At 49.6% G+C, this 21,941-nt stretch overlaps 1 protein-coding gene across 1 annotated transcript in view; it reads left to right on the top strand.

The window, feature by feature from the left end:
• LOC129853025 (sorting nexin-18-like) overlaps positions 1-21,941 on the top strand; it is a 33,257-nt gene that overhangs the window by 5,350 nt on the left and 5,966 nt on the right. The window contains exon 2 of the mRNA XM_055918662.1: positions 10,493-10,962. Coding sequence (XP_055774637.1) covers positions 10,493-10,962 — 470 coding nt within the window. The remainder of the gene's footprint in view (positions 1-10,492; positions 10,963-21,941) is intronic.

A 21,941-nucleotide genomic window follows, 5' to 3' on the forward strand; every position in this document is an offset into this window, starting at 1 on the left:
TAAAGTGGTGATCCTAACTGACCTGAGACAGGGAAGTTTTACAAGGATTAAATGTCAGGAATTGTGAAAAACAGAGTTTAAATGTATTTGGCTAAGGTGTATGTAAACTTCTGACTTCAACTGTAGTTAAAAATAAGGCCAAGATTGTTTGGGAGAGAGGAGCAGGGGCCAGTGTGTGTGACAGACAGAGGGAGGGAGAGAGAGAGGAGGGAGAGAGAGGGGAGGGGCCGGTGTGTGTGACAGAGGGAGGGAGAGAGAGAGGAGGGGGAGATGAGCAGGGGCCGGTGTGTGTGACAGAGGGAGGGAGAGAGAGAGGAGGGGGAGATGAGCAGGGGTCGGTGTGTGTGACAGAGGGAGGGAGAGAAAGAGGAGGGGGAGATGAGCAGGGGCCGGTGTGTGACAGTGTGTGGGAGAGAGAGAGGAGGGGGAGATCAGCAGGGGCCGGTGTGTGTGACAGAGGGAGGGAGAGACAGGGGAGGGGCCGGTGTATTTGACAGTGTGTGGGAGAGAGAGAGGAGGGGGAGATGAGCAGGGGCCGGTGTGTGTGACAGAGGGAGGGGGAGATGAGCAGGGGCCGGTGTGTGTGACAGAGGGAGGGAGAGAGAGGGGAGGGGCCGGTGTATTTGACAGTGTGTGGGAGAGAGAGAGGAGGGGGAGATGAGCAGGGGCCGGTGTGTGGGAGAGAGAGAGGAGGGGGAGATGAGCATGGGCCGGTGTGTGTGACAGTGTGTGGGAGAGAGAGAGGAGGGGGAGATGAGCAGGGGCCGGTGTGTGGGAGAGAGAGAGGAGGGGGAGATGAGCATGGGCCGGTGTGTGTGACAGTGTGTGGGAGAGAGAGAGGAGGGGGAGAGGAGCAGGGGCCGGTGTGTGTGACAGTGTGTGGGAGAGAGAGAGGAGGGGGAGGTGAGCAGGGGCCGGTGTGTGTGACAGTGTGTGGGAGAGAGAGAGGAGGGGGAGGTGAGCAGGGGCCGGTGTGTGTGACAGTGTGTGGGTGGCACAAAGGGGGGGAGAGTGAAAGTAGCCAAACCGACTTGTGCTAGTTAGAAAAACTTGTTGCTGCCAAATGTTATCCACCATACCATCTGGTAGTGCCTGTCTTGACTGTATCAAATTGTTGTAAAGAAGCTCGCCAGCTAGGTTAGCCTAGCTGCGGTAGCCGGCTAAGTTAGCCTAGCTGCGGTAGCCGGCTAAGTTAGCCTAGCTGCGGTAGCCGGCTAAGTTAGCCTAGCTGCGGTAGCCGGCTAAGTTAGCCTAGCTGCGGTAGCCGGCTAGGTTAGCCTAGCTGCGGTAGCCGGCTAGGTTAGCCTAGCTGCGGTAGCCGGCTAGGTTAGCCTAGCTGCGGTAGCCGGCTAGGTTAGCCTAGCTGCGGTAGCCGGCTAGGTTAGCCTAGCTGCGGTAGCCGGCTAGGTTAGCCTAGCTGCGGTAGCCGGCTAGGTTAGCCTAGCTGCGGTAGCCGGCTAGGTTAGCCTAGCTGCGGTAGCCGGCTAGGTTAGCCTAGCTGCGGTAGCCGGCTAGGTTAGCCTAGCTGCGGTAGCCGGCTAAGTTAGCTAAAGTAACAAGGCTAATTGAGGCTGTTTTGCTGCACTTCCTGTCCAATGTCTACAACAACTCCAACTCATATAAAAACAACAGCCTACTCCTTCTCATTTAGCCAACTTCATTCCGTAATTAGAAATCACTTTGCTACGCATTGAGCCTCTGTCTGTAGCGCCACTGTGATTGGTCGACAATAACAAGGTAATTTGGGAAGTCATTAATATGGAGTTGGTCCCCCCTTTGCTGCTATAACAGCCTCCACTCTTCTGGGAAGTCATTAATATGGAGTTGGTCCCCCCTTTGCTGCTATAACAGCCTCCACTCTTCTGGGAAGTCATTAATATGGAGTTGGTCCCCCCTTTGCTGCTATAACAGCCTCCACTCTTCAGGGAAGACTTTCCACTAGATGTTGGAACATTGCTGCTATAACAGCCTCCACTCTTCCTGGAAGGCTTTCCACTAGATGTTGGAACATTGTTGCTATAACAGCCTCCACTCTTCCTGGAAGACTTTCCACTAGATGTTGGAACATTGCTGCTATAACAGCCTCCACTCTTCCTGGAAGGCTTTCCACTAGATGTTGGAACATTGTTGCTATAACAGCCTCCACTCTTCTGGGAAGGCTTTCCACTAGATGTTGGAACATTGTTGTAGGGGCTTGCTTCCATTCAGCCACAAGAGCATTAGTGTGAGGTTGTGCTCACAGTTGGCGTTCCAATTCATTCCAAAGGTGTTCGATGGGGTTGAGGTCAGAGTCAAGTTCTTCCACACCGATATCGACAAAGCGTTTCTGTATGGACTTCGCTTTGTGCACGGGGGCATTGTCATGCTGAAACAAGAAAGGGCCTTCCCCAAACTGTTGCCACAAAGTTGGAAGAACAGAATCATCTAGAATGTCATTGTATGCTGTAGCGTTAAGATTTCCCTTCACTGGAACTAAGGGGCCCGAACCATGAAAAACAGCCCCAGACCATTATTCCTCATCCACCAAACTTTACAGTTGGCACTATGCATTGGTGCAGGTAGCGTTCTCCTGGTTTTCACTAAACCCAGATTTGTCCGTTGGACTGCCAGATGGTGAAGCGTGATTCATCACTCCAGAGAACGCGTTTCCAGTGCTCCAGAGTCCAATGGCGGCGAGCTTTACACCACTCCAGCCGACGCTTGTCATTGCACATGGTGATCTTAGGCTTGTGTGCTTCTGCACGGCCATCAAATGGCCACCCAGACTATTTAAATTGACACCCATCCCCCCCATTCCCATTTGTTTTTACACTGCTGCTACTCGCTGTTTATTATCTATGCATAGTCACTTCTCCCCCACCTACATGTACAAATTACCTCAACTAACCTGTAGCCCAGCACACTGACTCGGTACCGGTACCCCCGCTATATAGCCTCCACACTGACTCGGTACCGGTATCCCCGCTATATAGCCTCCACACTGACTCGGTACCGGTACCCCCGGTATATAGCCTCCACACTGACTCGGTACCGGTACACCCTGTATATAGCCTCCACATTGACTCGGTACCGGTACACCCTGTATATAGCCTCCACATTGACTCGGTACCGGTACCCCCTGTATATAGCCTCCACATTGACTCTGTACCGGTACCCCCTGTATATAGCCTCCACATTGACTCTGTACTGGTACCCCCTGTATATAGCCTCCACATTGACTCTGTACTGGTACCCCCTGTATATAACCTCCACATTGACTCTGTACCGGTACCCCCCTGTATATAGCCTCCACATTGACTCTGTACCGTAACCCCCTGTATATAGCCTCCACATTGACTCTGTACCGTAACACCCTGTATATAGCCTCCACATTTACTCTGTACCGGTACCCCCTGTATATAGCCTCCACATTGACTCTGTACCGGTACCCCCTGTATATAGCCTCCACACTGACTCGGTACCGGTACACCCTGTATATAGCCTCCACACACTGACTCGGTACCGGTGCCCCCTGTATATAACCTCCACACTGACTCGGTACCGGTACACCCTGTATATAACCTCCACACTGACTCGGTACCGGTACCCCCTGTATATAGCCCCCGCACACTGACTCGGTACCGGTACCCCCTGTATGTAGCCCCCGCACACTGACTCGGTACCGGAACCCCCTGTATATAGCCTCCACACTGACTCGGTACCGGTACCCCCGGTATATAGCCTCCACACTGACTCGGTACCGGTGCCCCCTGTATATAGCCTCCACACTGACTCGGTACCGGTAACCCCGGTATATAGCCTCCACACTGACTCTGTACCGGTACCCCCTGTATATAGCCTCCACATTGACTCTGTACCGGTACACCCTGTATGTAGCCTCCACATTGACTCGGTACCGGTACCCCCTGTATATAGCCTCCACACTGACTCGGTACCGGTACCCCCTGTATATAACCTCCACACTGACTCGGTACCGGTGCCCCCTGTATATAGTCTCGTTACTGTTACGTTTATTACTTTTTAACTTTAGTCTACTTGGTAAATATTTTCGTAACTCTTCTTGAACACCACTGCTGGTTAAGAGCTTGTCGGTAAGCATTTCACGGTAAAGTCTACACTTGTTGTATTCGTCTCAATGTGACAAATAATGTTTGATTTGAAACCCATTTCATGAAACTCCCGAACGGTCAGTTCTTGTGCTGACGTTGCTTCCACAGAGGCAGTTTGGAACTCGGTAGTGATTGGTAGGACCGAGATTGTTACACGCTTCAGCACTCGGCAGTCCTGTTCTGTGAGCTTGTGTAGCCAACCACTTTAAGGCTGAGCCATTGTCGTTTCCACTTCACAATAACAGCACTTACAGTTGTCCCTGGGGGCAGCTCTAGCAGGGCAGAAAATTGACCAACTGACTTGTTGGAAAGGCGGCAATCCTATGACGGTGCCACATTGAAAGTCACTGAGCTCTTCAGTACAGGCCATTCTAAAGCCAATGTTTGTCTATGGAGATTGCATGGCTGTGTGCTCAATTTTATACACCTGTCCGCAACGGATGTGGCTGAAATAGCCAAATCCACTAATTTTGAAGGGGTGTCCACATACTTTTGTGTATATCTAGTGTAGAACGCCCCCCCCCCCAAAAAAAATGTAAATATTTTTTTTTATTTTTTTTAACTAGGTCATAACCGCTTTAATAACGTATATATTTTTAGTGTGCCTTTGCTAATGCATCGATATACATATTAGTATTACATTGTAAAATATGTGAGAATAATGAGGACATAATGCCTGACTAAATAGAATAGATGTGTCCATGGTGATTCTTCTGTAACCTGTGTGTCTGATGCAAGAACACATCATCAAAGCCACGAATAGCGGTAGCGAATGTTATTAGCATTATTTTTATAATGAGGAAAAATAACCAAAAAAACAGGTTCCCTTTTTTTTTTTTTTTTTTAATGGAAGGATTTGAATGGAACGCCAAGGCGATGTAGCCGTTCTCATAATAACCCATACGTGGATTTTACCGCAACAGAATACCCTTCAATTGAAGCGGCAGGAAAAACAACCCGGAAGTGGCCACATCTCTCACAACAACAACAAAAACGGATCAGAAATGAAATCGCGGGAAATTTAAAAAAGCAACTCGAGAGCTTTAGAAATGTCTGCATTTCAACGTAGGCCTCTTCTAGCAGCCTACTTGTTCAGGTAGTCTACGTCAAGCCCCTCGTAGGCCTCTTCTAGCAGCCTACTTGTTCAGGTAGTCTACGTCAAGCCCCTCGTAGGCCTCTTCTAGCAGCCTACTTGTTCAGGTAGTCTACTTCAAGCCCCTCGTAGGCCTCTTCTAGCAGCCTACTTGTTCAGGTAGTCTACGTCAAGCCCCTCGTAGGCCTCTTCTAGCAGTCTACTTGTTCAGGTAGTCTACGTCAAGCCCCTCGTAGGCCTCTTCTAGCAGCCTACCTGTTCAGGTAGTCTACGTCAAGCCCCCCGTAGGCCTCTTCTAGCAGCCTACTTGTTCAGGTAGTCTACTTCAAGCCCCTCGTAGGCCTCTTCTAGCAGCCTACTTTTTCAGGTAGTCTACTTCAAGCCCCTCGTAGGCCTCTTCTAGCAGCCTACTTTTTCAGGTAGTCTACTTCAAGCCCCTCGTAGGCCTCTTCTAGCAGCCTACTTGTTCAGGTAGTCTACTTCAAGCCCCTCGTAGGCCTCTTCTAGCAGCCTACTTGTTCAAGTAGACTACTTCAAGCCCCTCGTAGGCCTATTCTAAGTAGTCTACTTCAAGACCCTCGTAGGCCTCTTCTAGCAGCCTACTTGTTCAGGTAGTCTACGCCAAGCCCCTCGTAGCCCTCTTCTAGCAGTCTACTTGTTCAGGTAGTCTACGTCAAGCCCCTCGTAGGCCTCTTCTAGCAGTCTACTTGTTCAGGTAGTCTACGTCAAGCCCCTCGTAGGCCTATTCTAGCAGCCTACTTGTTCAGGTAGTCTACTTCAAGCCCCTCGTAGGCCTCTTCTAGCAGTCTACTTGTTCAGGTAGTCTACGTCAAGCCCCCCGTAGACCTCTTCTAGCAGCCTACCTGTTCAGGTAGTCTACTTCAAGCCCCTTGTAGGCCTATTCTAAGTAGTCTACTTCAAGACCCTCGTAGGCCTCTTCTAGCAGCCTACTTGTTCATGTTATTTCATTACCAGATCATATTGGGAATAAGCCCACTGAGCTATGTCATTTGTTGTCATTTATATCCAGAATAATTCATAGGAAGAGCATTGAGTGTATCTCAATAGTCTTATCCTACACAACTGCGCACAGTAGCCTTGGTGTCCAATCAGACAGCAACGCAGTAGCCTTGATGTCCAATCAGACAGTAACACAGTAGCCTTGGTGTCCAATCAGACAACAACACAGTAGCCTTGGTGTCCAATCAGACAACAACACAGTAGCCTTGGTGTCCAATCAGACAGCAACACAGTAGCCTTGGTGTCCAATCAGACAACAACACAGTAGCCTTGGTGTCCAATCAGACAGCAACACAGTAGCCTTGGTGTCCAATCAGACAGCAACACAGTAGCCTTGGTGTCCAATCAGACAGCAACACAGTAGCCTTGGCGTCCAATCAGACAGCAACACAGTAGCCTTGGTGTCCAATCAGACAACAACACAGTAGCCTTGGTGTCCAATCAGACAGCAACACAGTAGCCTTGGTGTCCAATCAGACAGCAACACAGTAGCCTCGGTGTCCAATCAGACAGTAACTCAGTAGCCTCGGTGTCCAATCAGACAGTAACTCAGTAGCCTCGGTGTCCAATCAGACAACAACACAGTAGCCTCGGTGTCCAATCAGACAGCAACACAGTAGCCTTGGTGTCCAATCAGACAACAACACAGTAGCCTTGGTGTCCAATCAGACAGCAACACAGTAGCCTTGGTGTCCAATCAGACAGCAACACAGTAGCCTTGGTGTCCAATCAGACAGCAACACAGTAGCCTTGGTGTCCAATCAGACAACAACACAGTAGCCTTGGTGTCCAATCAGACAGCAACACAGTAGCCTTGGTGTCCAATCAGACAGCAACACAGTAGCCTTGGTGTCCAATCAGACAGTAACTCAGTAGCCTCGGTGTCCAATCAGACAACAACACAGTAGCCTCGGTGTCCAATCAGACAACAACACAGTAGCCTCGGTGTCCAATCAGACAACAACACAGTAGCCTTGGTGTCCAATCAGACAACAGCACAGTAGCCTTGGTGTCCAATCAGACAACAACACAGTAGCCTTGGTGTCCAATCAGACAGCAGCACAGTAGCCTTGGTGTCCAATCAGACAACAACACAGTAGCCTTGGTGTCCAATCAGACAACAACACAGTAGCCTTGGTGTCCAATCAGACAGCAACACAGTAGCCTTGGTGTCCAATCAGACAGCAACACAGTAGCCTTGGTGTCCAATCAGACAGCAGCACAGTAGCCTTGGTGTCCAATCAGACAGCAACACAGTAGCCTTGGTGTCCAATCAGACAGCAACACAGTAGCCTTGGTGTCCAATCAGACAGCAGCACAGTAGCCTTGGTGTCCAATCAGACAGCAACACAGTAGCCTTGGTGTCCAATCAGACAGCAACCCAGTAGCCTTGGTGTCCAATCAGACAGCAACCCAGTAGCCTTGGTGTCCAATCAGACAGCAACCCAGTAGCCTTGGTGTCCAATCAGACAACAGCGCAGTAGCCTTGGTGTCCAATCAGACAACAGCGCAGTAGCCTTGGTGTCCAATCAGACAGCAACGCAGTAGCCGTGGTGTCCAATCAGACAGCAACGCAGTAGCCTTGGTGTCCAATCAGACAGCAACGCAGTAGCCTTGGTGTCCAATCAGACAGCAACGCAGTAGCCTTGGTGTCCAATCAGACAGCAACGCAGTAGCCTTGGTGTCCAATCAGACAGCAACGCAGTAGCCTTGGTGTCCAATCAGACAGCAACGCAGTAGCCTTGGTGTCCAATCAGACAGCAACGCAGTAGCCTTGGTGTCCAATCAGACAGCAACGCAGTAGCCTTGGTGTCCAATCAGACAGCAACGCAGTAGCCTTGGTGTCCAATCAGACAGCAACGCAGTAGCCTTGGTGTCCAATCAGACAGCAACGCAGTAGCCTTGGTGTCCAATCAGACAGCAACGCAGTAGCCTTGGTGTCCAATCAGACAGCAACGCAGTAGCCTTGGTGTCCAATCAGACAGCAACGCAGTAGCCTTGGTGTCCAATCAGACAGCAACGCAGTAGCCTTGGTGTCCAATCAGACAGCAACGCAGAAGCCTTGGTGTCCAATCAGACAGCAACGCAGTAGCCTTGGTGTCCAATCAGACAGCAACGCAGTAGCCTTGGTGTCCAATCAGACAGCAACGCAGTAGCCTTGGTGTCCAATCAGACAGCAACGCAGTAGCCTTGGTGTCCAATCAGACAGCAACGCAGTAGCCTTGGTGTCCAATCAGACAACACAGTAACTGTGGTGTCCAATCAGACAGCAACACAGTAGCCTTGGTGTCCAATCAGATAACAACACAGTAGCCTTGGTGTCCAATCCGATGCACAAAAACATGAACTCATTACCTTGATACATTCTGTTTTAAATCTAATGAGACCCTGCTGTAAATCAGACAACAACAGATCATCAGTTCACCAGAGATATTAGATCCAACATGGCTCCAGACACTACTGTCTTCACCAGCGTAATGAATGAGACACCAACATATCACCAGAGATATTAGATCCAACATGACTCTACTGACTCTACCGGGCGGTCCTGTAGGGGCTCTACTGGCTCTACCGGGCGGTCCTGTAGGGACTCTACCGGGCGGTCCTGTAGGGGCTCTACTGACTCTACCGGGCGGTCCTGTAGGGGCTCTACTGGCTCTACCGGGCGGTCCTGTAGGGGCTCTACTGACTCTACCGGGCGGTCCTGTAGGGGCTCTACTGGCTCTACCGGGCGGTCCTGTAGGGGCTCTACTGACTCTACCGGGCGGTCCTGTAGGGGCTCTACTGGCTCTACCGGGCGGTCCTGTAGGGACTCTACCGGGCGGTCCTGTAGGGGCTCTACTGACTCTACCGGGCGGTCCTGTAGGGGCTCTACTGGCTCTACCGGGCGGTCCTGTAGGGGCTCTACTGGCTCTACCGGGTGGTCCTGTAGGGACTCTACTGACTCTACCGGGCGGTCCTGTAGGGGCTCTACTGACTCTACCGGGCGGTCCTGTAGGGGCTCTACCGGGCGGTCCTGTAGGGACTCTACTGACTCTACCGGGCGGTCCTGTAGGGGCTCTACTGACTCTACCGGGCGGTCCTGTAGGGACTCTACTGACTCTACCGGGCGGTCCTGTAGGGGCTCTACCGGGCGGTCCTGTAAGGGTTCTACTGGCTCTACCGGGCGGTCCTGTAGGGGCTCTACTGACTCTACCGGGCGGTCCTGTAGGGGCTCTACTGACTCTACCGGGTGGTCCTGTAGGGGCTCTACTGACTCTACCGGGCGGTCCTGTAGGGGCTCTACTGACTCTACCGGGCGGTCCTGTAGGGGCTCTACTGACTCTACCGGGCGGTCCTGTAGGGGCTCTACTGACTCTACTGGGCGGTCCTGTAGGGTCTCTACTGGCTCTACCGGGCGGTCCTGTAGGGGCTCTACTGACTCTACCGGGCGGTCCTGTAGGGGCTCTACTGACTCTACCGGGCGGTCCTGTAGGGGCTCTACTGACTCTACCGGGCGGTCCTGTAGGGGCTCTACCGGGCGGTCCTGTAGGGGCTCTACTGACTCTACCGGGCGGTCCTGTAGGGGCTCTACTGACTCTACCGGGCGGTCCTGTAGGGGCTCTACTGGCTCTACCGGGCGGTCCTGTAGGGGCTCTACTGACTCTACCGGGCGGTCCTGTAGGGGCTCTACCGGGCGGTCCTGTAGGGGCTCTACTGACTCTACCGGGCGGTCCTGTAGGGGCTCTACTGACTCTACCGGGCGGTCCTGTAGGGGCTCTACTGGCTCTACCGGGCGGTCCTGTAGGGGCTCTACTGACTCTACCGGGCGGTCCTGTAGGGGCTCTACTGACTCTACCGGGCGGTCCTGTAGGGGCTCTACTGGCTCTACCGGGCGGTCCTGTAGGGGCTCTACTGACTCTACCGGGCGGTCCTGTAGGGGCTCTACTGACTCTACCGGGCGGTCCTGTAGGGGCTCTACCGGGCGGTCCTGTAGGGGCTCTACCGGGCGGTCCTGTAGGGGCTCTACTGACTCTACCGGGCGGTCCTGTAGGGGCTCTACTGGCTCTACCGGGCGGTCCTGTAGGGGCTCTACTGGCTCTACCGGGCGGTCCTGTAGGGGCTCTACTGACTCTACCGGGCGGTCCTGTAGGGGCTCTACTGGCTCTACCGGGCGGTCCTGTAGGGGCTCTACCGGGCGGTCCTGTAGGGGCTCTACCGGGCGGTCCTGTAGGGGCTCTACCGGGCGGTCCTGTAGGAGCTCTAACCTTTATTGTGTTCTATTCAACAGCATGGACCAGAAGTCATGGAAGCAGGGGAAGAGGAAGGCAGAGAAGGACGAGATGGTGGGGGCCAACTTCTTCCTCACTATCTCCACCCCCTCCGGACCCCCCTTGGACCTAGTCGAAGTCGAGTCCAAGATCGACGGCTTCAAAGCGTTCACTAAGAAAATGGACGACAGCGTGGTCCAAGTCAACGCCACCACCAACGAATTCGCCCGGAAACAGATCACGGGGTTTAAGAAGGAGTACCAGAAAGTGGGCCAGGCGTTTAAAGTCCTGGGCCAGGCGTTTGAGCTGGACCAGCAGGCATACTCGGTAGGGTTGAACCAGGCCATAGCGTATACAGGAGAAGCATACGATGCTATCGGAGACTACTTTGCAGAGCAGCCAAGACACGATGTGGACCCTTTAATGGATTTGTTACAGCTGTACCAGGGACATCTGGCCAACTACCCTGACATCATCCACGTACAGAAAGGTAATGTCCTCATACTACCCTGACATCATCCACGTACAGAAAGGTAATGTCCTCATACTACCCTGATATCATCCACGTACAGAAAGGTAATGTCCTCATACTACCCTGATATCATCCACGTACAGAAAGGTAATGTTATCATACTACCCTGATATCATCCACGTACAGAAAGGTAATGTTATCATACTACCCTGATATCATCCACGTACAGAAAGGTAATGTTATCATACTACCCTGATATCATCCACGTACAGAAAGTTACATATTATTTTTATTTCCCCTTTATTTAACCAGGTAGACCAGTTGAGAACAAGTTCTCATTTACAACTGCGACCTGGCCAAGATAAAGCAAAGCAGTGCGACAGAAACAACACAGAGTTACACATGGAGTAGAACAAACATACAGTCTTTAACACAATAGAAAAGTCTATATACAGTGTGTGCAAATGAGGTAGGATAAGGGAGGCAAGGCAATAAATAGGCCATGGTGGCGAAATAATTACAATTTAGCAAATTAACACTGGAGTGATGTGCAGGAAATGAATGTGCAAGTAGAGATACTGGGGTGCAAAGGAGCAAAAATAAATAAATAACAGTATGGGGATGAGGTAGTTGGGTGGGTTATTTACAGATGAGCTATGTACAAGTGCAGTGATCTGTGAGCTGCTCTGACAGCTGGTGCTTAAAGATAGTGAGGGAGATATGAGTCTCCAGCTTCAGTGATTTTTGCAGTTTGTTCCAGTCATTGGCAGCAGAGAACTGTAAGGAAAGACGGCCAAAGGAAGAATTGGCTTTGGGGGTGACCGGTGAGAGATACCTGCTGGAGCGCGTGCTACAGGTGGGTGCTGCTATGGTGACCAGAGATATATACCTGCTGGAGCGCGTGCTACGGGTGGGTGCTGCTATGGTGACCAGCGAGCTGAGATAAGGGGGGACTTTACCTAGCAGGGTCTTGTAGATGACCTGGAGCCAGTGGGTTTGGCGACGAGTGTGAAGCGAGGGCCAGCCAATGAGAGCATACAGATCACAGTGGTGGGTGGTATATGGGGCTTTGGTGACAAAACGGATGGCACTGTGATAGACTACATCCTGTTTGTTGAGTAGAGTTTTGGAGGCTATTTTGTAAATGACATCGCCGAAGTCGAGGATTGGTAGGATGGTCAGTTTTACGAGGGTATGTTTGACAGCATGAGTGAAGGATGCTTTGTTGCGAAATAGGAAGCCGATTCTAGATTTAATTTTGGATTGGAAATGATTAATGTGAGTCTGGAAGGAGAGTTTACAGTCTAACCAGACACCTAGGTATTTGTAGTTGTCCACATATTCTAAGTCAGAACCGTCCAGAGTAGTGATGTTGGACGGGCGGGCGGGTGCGGGTAGCGATCGGTTGAAGAGCATGCATTTAGTTTTACTTGCATTTAAGAGCAGTTGGAGGCCACGGAAGGAGAGTTGTATGGCATTGAAGCTCGTCTGGAGGTTAGTTAACACAGTGTCAAAAGAAGGGCCAGAAGTATACAGAATAGTGTCGTCTGCGTAGAGGTGGATCAGAGACTCACCAGCAGCAAGAGCAACATCATTGATGTATACTGAGAAAAGAGTCGGCCTGACAATTGAACCCTGTGGCACCTCCATAGAGACTGCCAGAGGTCCGGACAACAGGCCCTCCGATTTGACACACTGAACTCTGTCTGAGAAGAAGTTGGTGAACCAGGCGAGGCAATAATTAGAGAAACCAAGGCTGTTGAGGCTGCCTATAAGAATAGGCCGTCACACGCCGAGTCGATCAGGACTAGGCCGTCACACGCCAAGTCCGTCACACGCCAAGTCGATCAGGACTAGGCCGTCACACGCCAAGTCCGTCACACGCCAAGTCGATCAGGACTAGGCCGTCACACGCCAAGTCCGTCACACGCCAAGTCGATCAGGACTAGGCCGTCACACGCCAAGTCCGTCACACGCCAAGTCGATCAGGACTAGGCCGCCACACGCCACGTCTATCAGGACTAGGCCGTCACACGCCACGTCTATCAGGACTAGGCCGCCACACGCCACGTCTATCAGGACTAGGCCGCCACACGCCACGTCTATCAGGACTAGGCCGTCACACGCCACGTCTATCAGGACTAGGCCGTCACACGCCACGTCTATCAGGACTAGGCCGTCACACGCCACGTCTATCAGGACTAGGCCGTCACACGCCACGTCTATCAGGACTAGGCCGTCACACGCCAAGTCTATCAGGACTAGGCCGTCACACGCCAAGTCTATCAGGACTAGGCCGTCACACGCCACGTCTATCAGGACTAGGCCGTCACACGCCACGTCTATCAGGACTAGGCCGTCACACGCCACGTCTATCAGGACTAGGCCGTCACACGCCACGTCTATCAGGACTAGGCCGTCACACTGTTTCTTTTTGTTCACATTTATTCGATTAATCCAAGTGATCAAATTACTATTTGCATCGTCTGGGTTGACAATCATCGAATGATCTCTATTATCTGATTGATCGATCGATCATTCCTGACTGTAAATTCAGTTACAGAGATGAAAGCCTGTAGGCTGCTCTTTATTACAGGGAGAGGGAGGGGACTTAGTTTACATGAGAAATATGAAATGTTTTCATTGGGATATTAACCCACACCACACACCCTCCCTTACACAAAGACACATACACACCCTCCCTTACACAAAGACACATACACACCCTCCCTTACACAAAGACACATACACACCCTCCCTTACACAAAGACACATACATACACCCTCCCTTACACAAAGACACATACACACCCTCCCTTACACAAAGACACATACACCCTCCCTTACACAAAGACACACACACACCACACACCCTCCCTTACACAAAGACACATACACCCTCCCTTACACAAAGACATACACACCCTCCCTTACACAAAGACACACACACACCACACACCCTCCCTTACACAAAGACACATACACCCTCCCTTACACAAAGACATACACACCCTCCCTTACACAAAGACACACACACACCACACACCCTCCCTTACACAAAGACACATACACACCCTCCCTTACACAAAGACACATACATACACCCTCCCTTACACAAAGACACATACACACACCACACACCCTCCCTTACACAAAGACACATACACACACCCTCCCTTACACACAGACATATACACACACCCTCCCTTACACAAAGACATATACACACACCGACAGACACAGACACACACAGACACACGTTTCATTTGACTGCTCAAGTCACATGTTAGGCAGCATGTGGTTTCACAGATGCATTGTGTGTTTTTCCACAACTGGTAGTGTGTGTGTGTGTGTGTGTGTGTGTGTGTGTGTGTGTGTGTGTGTGTGTGTGTGTGTGTGTGTGTGTGTGTGTGTGTGTGTGTGTGTGTGTGTGTGTGTGTGTGTGTGTGTGTGTGTTTGCAGTCACTGTGGTACATGACCTATCAGACACTGTATAAAGCCAGGAAACAACGGAAAATGCCACAGGGTTTGCCAGGAAAGCCAGGCAGTCTATCACCCCCCGTGACCCTACATGCACTCACACTACAGCTGAACACGACGGGGCTGGACTGAGACCGAATTTTCTACGATTCATTTTGTCCGGGCTCGGAATTGCCACGCTGTAAATAGAAAATGACAACGTGTGACTGGTCCTTCTCTCTCTCTCTCAGCTGCAAGTTAGCAGACACGTGTGACTGGTCCTTCTCTCTCTCAGCTGCAAGTTAGCAGACACATGTGACTGGTCCTTCTCTCTCTCAGCTGCAAGTTAGCAGACACATGTGACTGGTGCTTCTCTCTCTCAGCTGCAAGTTAGCAGACACATGTGACTGGTCCTTCTCTCTCTCAGCTGCAAGTTAGCAGACACATGTGACTGGTCCTTCTCTCTCTCAGCTGCAAGTTAGCAGACACATGTGACTGGTCCTTCTCTCTCTCAGCTGCAAGTTAGCAGACACATGTGACTGGTCCTTCTCTCTCTCAGCTGCAAGTTAGCAGACACATGTGACTGGTGCAGCTTGTCTCTCTCTCTCTCTCAGCTGCAAGTTAGCAGACACATGTGACTGGTGCTTCTCTCTCTCAGCTGCAAGTTAGCAGACACATGTGACTGGTGCTTCTCTCTCTCAGCTGCAAGTTAGCAGACACATGTGACTGGTGCTTCTCTCTCAGCTGCAAGTTAGCAGACACATGTGACTGGTCCTTCTCTCTCTCTCTCACTCAGCTGCAAGTTAGCAGACACATGTGACTGGTGCTTCTCTCTCTCTCTCTCTCAGCTGCAAGTTAGCAGACACATGTGACTGGTCCTTCTCTCTCTCTCTCTCTCAGCTGCAAGTTAGCAGACACATGTGACTGGTCCTTCTCTCTCTCTCTCTCTCAGCTGCAAGTTAGCAGACACATGTGACTGGTGCAGCTTGTCTCTCTCTCTCAGCTGCAAGTTAGCAGACACATGTGACTGGTGCTTCTCTCTCTCTCTCTCTCAGCTGCAAGTTAGCAGACACATGTGACTGGTCCTTCTCTCTCTCTCTCTCTCAGCTGCAAGTTAGCAGACACATGTGACTGGTGCAGCTTGTCTCTCTCTCTCAGCTGCAAGTTAGCAGACACATGTGACTGGTCCTTCTCTCTCTCAGCTGCAAGTTAGCAGACACATGTGACTGGTCCTTCTCTCTCTCAGCTGCAAGTTAGCAGACACATGTGACTGGTGCTTCTCTCTCTCAGCTGCAAGTTAGCAGACACATGTGACTGGTGCTTCTCTCTCTCAGCTGCAAGTTAGCAGACATGTGACTGGTGCTTCTCTCTCTCTCTCTCTCAGCTGCAAGTTAGCAGACACATGTGACTGGTCCTTCTCTCTCTCTCTCTCTCAGCTGCAAGTTAGCAGACACATGTGACTGGTGCTTCTCTCTCTCTCTCTCTCAGCTGCAAGTTAGCAGACACATGTGACTGGTCCTTCTCTCTCTCAGCTGCAAGTTAGCAGACACATGTGACTGGTCCTTCTCTCTCTCAGCTGCAAGTTAGCAGACACATGTGACTGGTGCTTCTCTCTCTCAGCTGCAAGTTAGCAGACACATGTGACTGGTGCTTCTCTCTCTCAGCTGCAAGTTAGCAGACACATGTGACTGGTGCTTCTCTCTCTCAGCTGCAAGTTAGCAGACACATGTGACTGGTGCTTCTCTCTCTCAGCTGCAAGTTAGCAGACACATGTGACTGGTGCTTCTCTCTCTCAGCTGCAAGTTAGCAGACACATGTGACTGGTGCAGCTTGTCTCTCTCTCTCAGCTGCAAGTTAGCAGACACATGTGACTGGTGCAGCTTGTCTCTCTCTCTCTCTCAGCTGCAAGTTAGCAGACACATGTGACTGGTGCAGCTTGTCTCTCTCACTCAGCTGCAAGTTAGCAGACACATGTGACTGGTGCAGCTTGTCTCTCTCTCTCAGCTGCAAGTTAGCAGACACATGTGACTGGTGCAGCTTGTCTCTCTCTCTCTCTCAGCTGCAAGTTAGCAGACACATGTGACTGGTGCAGCTTGTCTCTCTCACTCAGCTGCAAGTTATCAGACACATGTGACTGGTGCAGCTTGTCTCTCTCTCTCTCAGCTGCAAGTTATCAGACACATGTGACTGGTGCAGCTTGTCTCTCTCTCACTCAGCTGCAAGTTAGCAGACACATGTGACTGGTGCAGCTTGTCTCTCTCTCTCACTCAGCTGCAAGTTAGCAGACACATGTGACTGGTGCAGCTTGTCTCTCTCACTCAGCTGCAAGTTAGCAGACACATGTGACTGGTGCAGCTTGTCTCTCTCACTCAGCTGCAAGTTATCAGACACATGTGACTGGTGCAGCTTGTCTCTCTCACTCAGCTGCAAGTTATCAGACACATGTGACTGGTGCAGCTTGTCTCTCTCTCTCACTCAGCTGCAAGTTAGCAGACACATGTGACTGGTGCAGCTTGTCTCTCTCACTCAGCTGCAAGTTAGCAGACACATGTAACTGGTGCAGCTTGTCTCTCTCTCTCACTCAGCTGCAAGTTAGCAGACACATGTGACTGGTGCAGCTTGTCTCTCTCACTCAGCTGCAAGTTAGCAGACACATGTGACTGGTGCAGCTTGTCTCTCTCTCTCTCTCAGCTGCAAGTTAGCAGACACATGTGACTGGTGCAGCTTGTCTCTCTCTCTCTCTCAGCTGCAAGTTATCAGACACATGTGACTGGTGCAGCTTGTCTCTCTCTCTCAGCTGCAAGTTAGCAGACACATGTGACTGGTGCAGCTTGTCTCTCTCACTCAGCTGCAAGTTAGCAGACACATGTGACTGGTGCAGCTTGTCTCTCTCTCTCTCTCAGCTGCAAGTTAGCAGACACATGTGACTGGTGCAGCTTGTCTCTCTCTCTCACTCAGCTGCAAGTTAGCAGACACATGTGACTGGTGCAGCTTGTCTCTCTCTCTCACTCAGCTGCAAGTTATCAGACACATGTGACTGGTGCAGCTTGTCTCTCTCTCTCACTCAGCTGCAAGTTAGCAGACACATGTGACTGGTGCAGCTTGTCTCTCTCACTCAGCTGCAAGTTATCAGACACATGTGACTGGTGCAGCTTGTCTCTCTCTCTCAGCTGCAAGTTATCAGACACATGTGACTGGTGCAGCTTGTCTCTCTCTCTCACTCAGCTGCAAGTTAGCAGACACATGTGACTGGTGCAGCTTGTCTCTCTCTCACTCAGCTGCAAGTTATCAGACACATGTGACTGGTGCAGCTTGTCTCTCTCACTCAGCTGCAAGTTAGCAGACACATGTGACTGGTGCAGCTTGTCTCTCTCTCTCACTCAGCTGCAAGTTAGCAGACACATGTGACTGGTGCAGCTTGTCTCTCTCACTCAGCTGCAAGTTAGCAGACACATGTGACTGGTGCAGCTTGTCTCTCTCACTCAGCTGCAAGTTAGCAGACACATGTGACTGGTGCAGCTTGTCTCTCTCACTCAGCTGCAAGTTAGCAGACACATGTGACTGGTGCAGCTTGTCTCTCTCTCTCTCTCAGCTGCAAGTTAGCAGACACATGTGACTGGTGCAGCTTGTCTCTCTCTCTCACTCAGCTGCAAGTTAGCAGACACATGTGACTGGTGCAGCTTGTCTCTCTCTCTCACTCAGCTGCAAGTTATCAGACACATGTGACTGGTGCAGCTTGTCTCTCTCTCTCACTCAGCTGCAAGTTAGCAGACACATGTGACTGGTGCAGCTTGTCTCTCTCACTCAGCTGCAAGTTATCAGACACATGTGACTGGTGCAGCTTGTCTCTCTCTCTCAGCTGCAAGTTATCAGACACATGTGACTGGTGCAGCTTGTCTCTCTCTCTCACTCAGCTGCAAGTTAGCAGACACATGTGACTGGTGCAGCTTGTCTCTCTCTCACTCAGCTGCAAGTTATCAGACACATGTGACTGGTGCAGCTTGTCTCTCTCACTCAGCTGCAAGTTAGCAGACACATGTGACTGGTGCAGCTTGTCTCTCTCTCTCACTCAGCTGCAAGTTAGCAGACACATGTGACTGGTGCAGCTTGTCTCTCTCACTCAGCTGCAAGTTAGCAGACACATGTAACTGGTGCAGCTTGTCTCTCTCTCTCACTCAGCTGCAAGTTAGCAGACACATGTGACTGGTCCAGCTTGTCTCTCTCACTCAGCTGCAAGTTAGCAGACACATGTGACTGGTGCAGCTTGTCTCTCTCACTCAGCTGCAAGTTATCAGACACATGTGACTGGTGCAGCTTGTCTCTCTCACTCAGCTGCAAGTTAGCAGACACATGTGACTGGTGCAGCTTGTCTCTCTCTCTCAGCTGCAAGTTATCAGACACATGTGACTGGTGCAGCTTGTCTCTCTCACTCAGCTGCAAGTTAGCAGACACATGTAACTGGTGCAGCTTGTCTCTCTCTCTCACTCAGCTGCAAGTTATCAGACACATGTGACTGGTGCAGCTTGTCTCTCTCTCTCTCTCTCAGCTGCAAGTTATCAGACACATGTGACTGGTGCAGCTTGTCTCTCTCTCACTCAGCTGCAAGTTATCAGACACATGTGACTGGTGCTTCTCTCTCTCTCTCTCTCAGCTGCAAGTTAGCAGACACATGTGACTGGTGCAGCTTGTCTCTCTCACTCAGCTGCAAGTTAGCAGACACATGTGACTGGTGCAGCTTGTCTCTCTCTCTCTCTCAGCTGCAAGTTATCAGACACATGTGACTGGTGCAGCTTGTCTCTCTCTCACTCAGCTGCAAGTTATCAGACACATGTGACTGGTGCTTCTCTCTCTCTCTCTCTCAGCTGCAAGTTAGCAGACACATGTGACTGGTGCAGCTTGTCTCTCTCACTCTGCTGCAAGTTAGCAGACACATGTGACTGGTGCAGCTTGTCTCTCTCTCTCAGCTGCAAGTTATCAGACACATGTGACTGGTGCAGCTTGTCTCTCTCTCTCTCTCAGCTGCAAGTTAGCAGACACATGTGACTGGTGCAGCTTGTCTCTCTCTCTCAGCTGCAAGTTAGCAGACACATGTGACTGGTGCAGCTTGTCTCTCTCTCTCAGCTGTAAGTTAGCAGACACATGTGACTGGTGCGTGTCTCTCTCTCTCAGCTGCAAGTTAGCAGACACATCCAACCATGTGTTTTGTGCTGTCTGTGGTGCTGAAGCTGCTTACTAATTACAGCCATTTTGTATTAATTTCTTACTTGTTGTGTTTCTGACTGAAAAGTGATGTTACCGAAATCCCTCATTTGTTTTAGGCAGCAAAAAACAAGATTCTGATGCTTCTCATGAAACCAGTTTTTAACCATGTCAGTAGCAAGTTGAGTTAGATAACCATGATGGGTCTGATAACGATCTTTCTGAAGACTAAGATGCCTACTTTGTGTCTTATTTTAAATAAATAAAATTAAAATTATGCCAGAATTTGGACAATTTTCACACCAATAATTCTCATGACCGATATGTGTCTGGATTAAATTCTCGGGTAATTTTATACATTTTTACTTCAGTGAAACCGAATTTATTTGTAAATAACACTAGATATGTTGCTGTAGTTTGTCCATAAATCATACAAATGTTATACTACTTTAAGTTTACGTTAAACTATAATAATTATTACGTGATGAGTGTCTGTGGACATATTTCTCGTTACGTAACACTTTTTAGAGTTGCTGTAAACTCCCAATAATTTTTTTTTTAAATACGGATTTATTCTCCCACAATGCATCATCTAGAGGATTTAGTCCTTAGTTCATTTAATTTCTTGACTTTAATATTATGAACGAGGATCTTATTTTCAAACATCCCCTTTAAGACGCTTAAACTTCTCATTACCAAAATGACAACAACAAAAAAGCTAAAATTGGGAGAAATTTAGAGAACCAACACGGAGGCATGAATGGGGTTTAGTGATGTGGTCAATTGCTGAATCATGAAGGCTTTTTATTTATTTTATTTATTTCACCTTTATTTATCCAGGTAGGCCAGTTGAGAACAAGTTCTCATTTACAATTGCGACCTGGCCAAGATAAAGCAAAGCAGTGCAACACAAACAACAACAGAGTTACACATAAACAAATGGACAGTCAATAACACAATAGGAAAAAAAGTCTATATACTGTGTGTGCAAATGTAGTAGATTAGGGAGTAAATAGTCCATAGTGGCGAAATAATTACAATGTAGCAATTAAACACTGGAGTGATCGATGTGCAGAAGATGAATGTGCAAGTAGAGATACTGGGGTGCAAAGGAGCAAGATAAAGAACAATATGGGGATGAGGTAGTTGAGTGGGCTATTTACAGATGGGCTGTGTACAGGTGCAGTGATTGGCAAGCTGCTCTGACAACTGATGCTTAAAGTTAGAGAGGGAAATATACAGTTGAAGTCGGAAGTTTACATACACATACACACACTTCTTGTTAATCAAACTATAGTTTTGGCAAGTCGGTTAGGACATCTACTTCATTTTTCATTTTCATTTTTCATTTTTACAACAATTGTTTACAGACAGATTATTTCACTTATAATTCACTGTATCACAATTCCAGTGGGTCAGAAGTTTACATACACTAAGTTGACTGTGTCTTTAAACAGCTTGGAAAATTCCAGAAAATTATGTCATGGCTTTAGAAGCTTCTGATAGGCTAATCGACATAATTTGAGTCAATTGGAGGTGTACCTGTGGATGTCTTTCAAGGCCTACCTTCAGACTCAATGCCTCTTTGATTGACGTCATGGGGAAATCAAAAGAAATCAGCCAAGACCTCAGAAAAAAAATTGTAGACCTCCACAACTCTGGTTCATCCTTTGGAGCAATTTCCAAACACCTGAAGGTACCACGTTCGTCTGTACAAACAATAGTACACAAGTATAGACACCATGGGACCACGCAGCCGTCATACCGCTCAGGAAGGAGACGCGTTCTGTCTCCTAGAGATTAATTTACTTTGGTGTGAAAAGTGCAAATCAATCCCAGAACAACAGCAAAGGACATTGTGAAGATGCTGGAGGAAACAGGTACAAAGTGTCTATATCCACAGTAAAACAAGTCTTATATCGACATAACCTGAAAGGTCGCTCGGTAAGGAAGAAGCCACTGCTCCAAAACCGCCATAAAAAAAGCCAGACTACGGTTTGCAACTTCACATGGGGACAAATATCGTACTTTTTGGAGAAATGTCCTCTGATGAAACAAAAATAGAACTGTTTGGCCATAATGACCATCGTTATGTTTGGAGGAAAAAGGGGGATGCTTGCAAGCCGAAGAACACCATCCCAACCGTGAAGCACGGGGGTGGCAGCATCATGTTGTGGGGGTGCTTTGCTGCAGGAGGGACTGGTGCTCTTCACAAAATAGATGGCATCATGAGGAAGGAAAATTATGTGGATATATTGAAGCAACTTCTCAAGACATCAGTCAGGAAGTTAAAGCTTGGTCGCAAATGGGTCTTCCAAATGGACAATGACCCCAAGCAT

Source organism: Salvelinus fontinalis, chromosome 4, assembly GCF_029448725.1.
Source record: "Salvelinus fontinalis isolate EN_2023a chromosome 4, ASM2944872v1, whole genome shotgun sequence".
Lineage (NCBI taxonomy): Eukaryota > Metazoa > Chordata > Actinopteri > Salmoniformes > Salmonidae > Salvelinus > Salvelinus fontinalis.